Source organism: Gymnoscopelus braueri, assembly GCF_963280865.1.
Source record: "Gymnoscopelus braueri genome assembly, chromosome: 3".
Classification (NCBI taxonomy): domain Eukaryota; kingdom Metazoa; phylum Chordata; class Actinopteri; order Myctophiformes; family Myctophidae; genus Gymnoscopelus; species Gymnoscopelus braueri.
Genome location: NC_137612.1, coordinates 22,886,904 through 22,895,347, shown reverse-complemented (window position 1 = coordinate 22,895,347; position 8,444 = coordinate 22,886,904). Strand labels below are relative to the sequence as shown.

General features: G+C 41.8%; 1 protein-coding gene across 1 annotated transcript in view; it reads left to right on the top strand.

Moving 5' to 3' along the window:
- The first annotated feature begins 6,856 nt into the window (after window positions 1-6,856).
- Window positions 6,857-8,444, top strand: part of LOC308080300 (metabotropic glutamate receptor 4-like) — a 90,412-nt gene continuing 88,824 nt past the window's right edge. Inside the window, exon 1 of the mRNA XM_080422099.1 lies at window positions 6,857-6,986. Coding sequence (XP_080278225.1) covers window positions 6,875-6,986 — 112 coding nt within the window. The 5' untranslated portion in view covers window positions 6,857-6,874. The remainder of the gene's footprint in view (window positions 6,987-8,444) is intronic.

Here is an 8,444-nt window from a genome sequence, read left to right as displayed (position 1 = left end):
CCATCTGGTGGAAACACAAAAAACACCAAGACACGTCATAATACGTCACAACCGTCATAATAATACATCATTGGCAGGGAATGAGTTTTAAACACCCACCACTGTACTCACAAGATACAGTATGCATACATAAATGTACACACACATGCATGCATGCATGCACGCACGCACACACGCACGCACGCACGTACGCACACACGCACACACACACACACACACACACACTGCATGCCCACTTACATATCGTCGCTGTTGTGCAGAAAACTCGTATTTCCATATTTCAACTTTGTATGTTTATTTTTTGCCATAAATGAATGCCCTACATTGTTGAATAACAGTGTATACAATGGTGTTACAAAAATAGCCGAACTATACAAGCTCACAACGATTCACGATGTGACGCATTGTGAGCTTATAGATTGGCTATTGACCACAAGGTGTGCTATCACTAATGTACATACATACCTTGCTATTTCTCTTTATCATCCTTATTTTTCTATTCTATCCTTAATTATTTCTTGTTATTTTTGCTGCTACAATGTTGAGGAACCAAAACCAAAGAATTGTAGCCTTGAATACTCATATATAAGAGTCATAACAATAACATCTTGAATCTTGATTGGAAATCTAATGAATTTTACCTATAAAATATTTTGCAACAAATGTTAAGCACTGGCTAGTTTGTTTGATTGTTTATTGTATATCTTATTTTTTTTATTAGTATTTTGTTGTGAACATTTTTGTTACGTATTTGAACTAGTTTATATCTATAGTGTGTTTTATTTCGATAGTGTGTCTGTAGTGTATTGTGGTTTTATGATTATGAAAGCTGTACATTTTAATTACATTACATATTTAAAGCCCAACAGGGAGAAGAGTTTAAAATTAGCAATAACTACAGTATAATCTCTCTGCAGCACATCACACGCTGTACTGGACCTAATTACTTCATCCCTATCAATACAAAAGCTTTCGCCTTTTACGTCTTGCCCCACAATAGTAGGGTGACTTCACGTTATGTAGGACATCAAGTGGAACAGCTATACTTTGGAATAATGATCTGCAAAATCAGTCCATACCCTAAAGTGATCTTGAATTGTTGCTATAACACCTATGGCCACTAAACTAAAATCATACTTAAAGGCCTACAAGCCTAATTGGTCAATAAGTAACAGCTGTGTTGTCAGTGTTGCCAAGTTTTGCTGGGGGGCGTGTTCGCTGAATCTCTCCGTGTTCATTTCCAATGATGCACTTGGGTGGCAGGAAGCAAACCCTTACACCTGAATGTTGTTATTTAACTATGGGAATGCATTAGGGGATTAGTGGGCTGTAGCGTTGTGTCATGATTTTCATTTGTAGATTTATGTTCACATTATGTATTTTGGTGCAACACCATGAGCGTGATTGTGTGCTTTTGCCACAAAAAAAGATTTAGAACGTATTTACACTTTGTCAGTGTCATGTGGGGAAGATACAGGAGCTCACACATGATGCAATTTGAGCATATAAATCCACCCCAAATGATGCATTCCAGTCACCTACAGGGCATAGTGTGTTATTCTGTGTTAATGTAAGTATCCAACAGCTTCACCCTGTGGGCGCTACTTGATTGATATATGACTGCCTCATGTGATATGCTGCTGAGACACAGTCTGACTTTCGTTGTTTATTCATGGACCTACACTCGTAACATATGCTCTGATTTCATAGTGCTCTGATATCAGTTAACCACTTGAACCCCACCATCCATATTCTAGCGGGAACATTAGACAAAAATCGTGAGACAAAAATTTAAATAATTTAAAATAAAATAAAGTGGCCCCTAAGAATGGCTTTTGCCCAAGCATACAACAGTTGGGCATATAGTGGCTCTGATGAGGATACTGGAAGATGATACATTCTCCGGGCCTGAGGTGTTCTTGAGAAGATCGTTCAGATGATGGAGGCAAGCCAAAACCGGACTCTAGCCAAGGTTCAGACCCACAACGGTGACACTGGGTTTGAGATCCTCACAGGCATCCTACAGGGTGACACCTTAGCCCCCTTCCTGTTTATTGTCAGTGGCAGGGAGGATTGATTACCAAAGGGCCTCTGGTGTTACGCAGGTTGAGAACCACTGATCTATACCATAGAGACCTGAATGCGAGGGAAGTTTGTCAGTAATGAGCGAGCCACTTGAAATAATGCGGAGGTTTGTACTTTTAGTTTTTAGTTTATTGTTGAAGCTCTGTTGAGAGAAAGTCTTCCTTCTCATCCTTTGAGGTGTCAGAGCGAGGAGTAGGTGTTGGTGCATGGGGGTGGGGAGTTGTCGATCGCTGACTGGGTGTTCACGCTGGTCCCGAGGAAGACTATAGCCTATAGGCACAGAAGATGACATTGCCTTAGTCTCGGAACAGCAGAAATGGAGTGCAGGAACATCGGCCTCAAGCTCAATGCCAAGAAAACAAAAGTATTAACATTTAACAGGGAGGACAAAACCATTGCCACTGCCAGCGGTGCTCAAGGTAGTTGAAGACTTCAACTATCTCGGTGCCTGGACTGCTTCAACAGAACAGGATCTGAAGGTCCGGAGCAATAACCCTGGAATACCATGCAAGGGATGAGGAGAATGTGGAAATCTAACATGGGAGATGACCTCAAGAAGCGGCTGTTTGTAGCTACAGTGAAGTCAGTAGTGCTGTATGGGCTTCCAGCAGACTTCCGGGTGCTTCAAACGCCACTGAGCAATTTTCATTGAAATTAATAGCTGGGGACAGGGCAGTCCGCCTTCCTGATATATTATAACTCTGTGGAGCCAAACCAAGGCACAGCTAGAGGGGAAAGAGGCGCACCACCTACGTAGACACACTGTTGCGCTACAGTGGAGCTTTATGTGTTGTTTAAATTTCTTGCTTCAGTGATAGAGCATGGAAGGACGTAGCACCATAAGAAGTGTTGTCCAAATACAAAATGCTCTTTCACAATACAATTCTCTCGATGAATCAAATGTGTCTGAGAAAAATGTAAACCACAAATACACCCTAGCATAATTTTGCCAGATCTTATGTTTTAGTGTGTTACAAATTAACTTGCCTAACTATGCACCCTCCAATGTAGAGGCATTTCAGTGGATAATTAGTCAGACTCCTTTAATTACAATAACAGGTGGTCGGACCACTAATGTGACATTAATTCCGCCACGGAAAGGCTTGTAAGCAATTTAAGAGTTCTCCTGGAGCCTGGACCTTGGGGCAGGACAACTGTAGTTCTACGAAATACCACAAGCACTGTTGAATACTGTTCAATTACCAAGATGTCACCGTGCAGTTATTTTGTGTGCGTTAGGCTACTTCATTTTCATTTGCGCCAATTCTCAGATATAACCTCAACATCCTCACCTCGTAGGCGTCAGCTAGAGTTTTTAAGAATTCCGACAGCATGAATAAACATAACAAGTATAATATAGTTCAGCATTATGAAGGTGACTTTATTCCATTATTGTGTTTTCCATGCTATTATTGAGTGAATAAAACATTGCACAATGTAGGACATCTAAGAGGCCTGTTACCAAAGAATGGTACTTCAGAAATTCTGGCCTCCAACCTGTATTTATAAATACATTTTCAGCAGATTCAGGGTTTCAAAGACTGAAAGACCATGACTGTGAAAGATCATGCTTGTCTGAATATCCTTGGTCTATGCCTCATTTGGGAAAATGGAAATAGTGATATTTATGCTTACTTCACCAATAAAGTGAAGTACTGCATGCACGCATTAAGTATAGATTTTCAACTATGATGACCCAACTTTCATCTTATGTTTAATTTTCACTTTCACTTTCGTGATTTTCATGACATTTCGTGATCTCGTACACTTAAGCGACAGTGATTGGTCTACTTTTGAGGGGACGTACATACATACTGTACATACATACACATACAGACAGACAAAGCCTGTTCATTCTAGTCAATCTTCTAGAAAGATTGCATTCTGTCATTAGGTCAGGTCTATTCATTCTGTATCAGATTTCTTTCTTTATCCTTTACATCCTAAACATGTAACATTGGTTATATTATGGGCTAGTGCAAATAGTGAACTTGTGGGCCAGAGTGATACTGTAGGTGTTTAGTTTGGCAGCAGGAGGACGCCTTTTTGTGAGGCGTGCATGTTTGAGCACACATATCCACCTGTACTGTATGTGCCTGTGCCGGCCGGCAGAGAAGCCTTGAGATGGAAATCTGCTTTTCTTTAGCATCAGATTTTTCCATGTGCACCTTCACCTTATTGTCTTTGGTGGTAAAAAAAATAATAATACAAAATAATACTGATACATCCTCGTCATCACAGAAGGCACTCTGTATATCATTACCAGGAAACATCTCTACCTACTGTTTGCTGAATCAATATATGCCATAGAGATATAAGAATTTCATTTCCATGTTTTGTTCCAGCTTGTCTTTTGCAAAGCCGACAAGGTACAATACTCGTAAACAGCCCTGTCATGAATAGCCTCTGTTTTAGCACAGCTGTAGCTCAAGACAGCATCTAGCCTTATAGTGTCAAATTCAGATGTTTCAGCTTTATTGTCACACCACAGGTGGGTGAAATTCTGTGTTGTGCAAACAAACAAAAAAGTAATAAAGTCATAAATAAAAAAGGAAAACAGATAGGTCAAATATCCTAATTAATGTAACACGAGCAATGTCAAATACAGTACATATCGGTGCATGGTTAAAAATACTTTTAAAAATAGCAAATAAACAGCAATATAATTACCAGCAGGTATAGAAAGAGTCCTTTGTGGATATGCTTGTGCGGGTGAGCCGTCACTTAGTAGCAGATATCAAACATGTGAGTGTATACAGTGTAGTGTAGCAGCAGAGGACCGCAACTGCAGTCATATACAAACCAGGCTTTCCTGTGTCATCAGGAAAGCCTGTAATGCAGGCTGCCTGTTTAGCAGCCTGACGGTTGCCAGGTGGAAGCTGCTCCAATTAAGTCTGGTGGAATGACTTAAGTTGTCATGGACGTTGTCTATCGCGTATCTGAAGCTACAGTATATTTATTTACAGTGCACTTCAGCCCTTATTTCAGTTCAAATTTGCTTTACCACTTGAGGAGGACGTAATTTATACTATAAATTATATTGCCCATATATTCATACATATCACTGATGCATGTTGGTGTACAGCAGTGGTGTAAAGTAACAAAGTACATTTACTCAAGTACTGTACTTAAATACAATTTTGAGGTACTTTTACTATATATTTTTTTACTGTATTTCCAATTGTCTATACTTTTACTTCTACTCCGCTACAACAAATAGCCGATCTACAAGCTCACAACGCGTCGCATCGCGACTCGTTGTGAGCTTGTAGATCTGCTATTTTCAAACATTTTAGTACTTTTGCTTTTGCTACTTTAAGTACGTTTTCATACCAATACTTTTGTACTTTTACAAGTAATTTAGAATTCCGAACTACATTGCAGTATTGATACTTTTACTTAAGTAAAACATTAGAGTGCTTTTCCCACCACTGGTGTACAAAGCAAGCAAGTGACCCCAGCTCATGATTTTGACATGGCCATCATCTCAAGTAGTGAACGGCCCTGCCTCCTGCGGCCCAAGGGAGCTAAGACGCTGTGCTTTGTATGAACATGCTCAGTGGGGGATCGGGATGACTGGCTCTGTGTCGAGTCTGCAAAGGCAGGTGGTCCGCTTGATGCTATCACATTGCTCCCTGAAAAACAGTTTATACTCTCTCCCTCCCTGCTTTTTTCCGTTCCCCTCCATCGCTCCATCCCCCTCTATCAAACCTACGCCCCCCCCAGAGCCTCACAGCAGATATATTTTCCACTCTTCCATCTGCCACCCACCCTATCCTCGACTATCTCTGTCCCTTCCTCGACCTGACCTCCAATCCTCAACACCTCAAGCCATCTATACTTGGTAAACTAATACTTAGTTGCCTGGGATCAGCTCTACACTTGGTCTGCTCTGTTTTCCCTTCAGTGGCGGAATAACTGAAAGCCGGGCCGGTAGACACGGCACAGTGATCAGGCCCCCCCCCCCCATGCGCACACGCGCACACGCGCACACAGCGTGCGTGTGTGTGTGCACAGCCCGAGCGCGGTTTTGGGCGGATTCTGTTCGTTTTTTTGTTACTTTATTTCGGTTTTGGGGTTAGGGTGAGCTTCCAACAGTGTATTGGGGTGAATTTCCTCGAATATATTTGCAGTTCCATGTAAGCTGGTGAATCTCTGGGAAAGCTGCTGAGAGGCGGAGAGGCGGAGCACGCAAAGTGTGTCTAATTCTAATAAAATAAAGGTCCATGTGATCTGACGGCCCGGGCCCCCCGGAGTCCCGGGCCCGGACGCTCCGCCACTGTTTCCCTTCACACCAAATCTCTTGCCGAAAATAGCCAAGCTACAACGTTTTGCTTTGTGGTGCATTGAAAGCTTGTAGATGTGCTATTTTCATCAAATGTTCACCTGCTAGAATAGGGACGCTATCATGTGGTTAAAGCCGAATTAATTTATACAGCACAATGTGTTGCGTTGAAAACCTGTTATTTTCAGCGAGCGACGGTGTCATGCCACAAAGCATAAATCACGCTGTAGTCATGCTCAACCTCTCATTTTTCATCTCCCATCTTGTGCCCAATTTCTCCTCTGCTGCTCCATCCCTCTCAGGGTCCCATGGTTCGAGCCCTCAACCACCTTTACCCCTTGTCCCTGAGGGCCACTGCTGGATGCTGACTCTGCCCTTTTATTATTCCCTTTTGCACAGATACCTCAGGTGAGCTACGCTTCCACGGCCCCGGAGCTGAGCGACAACACCCGCTACGACTTCTTCTCCCGCGTGGTGCCCCCCGACACCTATCAGGCCCAGGCCATGGTGGATATCGTCAAGGCAATGCGCTGGAACTATGTCTCCACTGTGGCCTCAGAAGGGAACTACGGAGAGAGCGGGGTAGATGCGTTCATCCAGAAGTCTCGGGAGGATGGTGAGTGTGTGTGCCTCGGCCATCATATATTATTACCAGTTGTCTGGCGTGGAACGATGGAAGATTGAGCCCTGGGAGAATGGGCTGTACCGTAGGGGGATCCCTGAAGTGCTGAGACATGTGAGCGGGAATCAATCAGAGTGATGGAATGTGAGATGCAATTGCAGAACCCATGCGAACTGCAGAAGATTACGTGCGTTATCTAACATACGAGGCACATTATTATTATTATAATCATTATTATCATAGCGTATTCATAGGTTTCGAAGCAATATGACATTTTCGCTACAGATAAAATGTAGCCGTTATAACCCCTTTTTTTAACGGCTACTGTAGCATTGCTTAGGCTCAAATCACAGAGAGCATTATTACACTGTGTCAAGACCACTAGAAAAAATGATAGATTATTCTTTATTTCATGGCCATCTATCTCTGTCAGCCAAGCCTAAGAATTAGTTCTTATAGGCGTTGGCCTGTTGGCAGAATCAGGCTGAGGGGAGGGGTAGGGTTACAGGTTCATTCAGCATCCGGTAGATAAAGGAAAAGTGAGACCTTCAGTGCAACTGTCTTTTTGAGAAACAAATTATTTGTCCCACAGGAGACACAAAAACATTCCCTCAGCACTTTGCATGTTGTGGCCTCTCTGAAAGTTCTCCCTACATTTACTCCCCCAGTTTCTCTATTAAAAGGAATGTCAGTGTGTTGTAATTGAATGACTGAGACCTGGAGGTGTTCTGGTCACCACCCTTGGCTTGCACTTGACTTGGCAGCGTAAGACTGACTTGGCTGTGGATGCTCATCCATTATGCCTGTCCACTATCACTTCATTGACTGAACTTTAAAATTCCTTGGAGGGACAGAAAATAAGAGCTAAGGAATATATATATCTATACAGTATAGTTAAAGTGATAAGGGCTAAAATAAAATAACAAAGAAAATGTTTTTTTTAAAGAAAAAAATAAGAAAAAACACAATCCAAAACATTTCCAATGCAAAACATGCAATCCATAGCATGACTACTAATAACAGCTCCTAGCTAGCAAACAACAGCATCAGGCAATACCATAACAAAACAAAACAAAACAAGAGTAGCATACACAAGCAGTATGGCAAACAGGCAAAGCACAGCAGGATACAGCAGGCACAGCCCAGCCTATATCTGAATGTTTCCAGGTTTTGGTTGGAGGCCTAAGTGTTGTTTGTTTGACAAATATTGACAAATAACATGCAAAGCAATGGAACTAGCATGTGGAGACGTGAAATTGTTGATGGAACAACAACAGATAGATTTTTTGGAAAATACCAACTTGGCTAAATCATTAATTATACAGCAATACAATTAAAATGGTCATTCCACCTATGAAACGACAACATTTTCCAAAAGTACAATTTGAAACATATTACAGTAATGCCTTATCTCAACGTGATACAGTATGGGTGTGATGCAGTGGTTGTAGG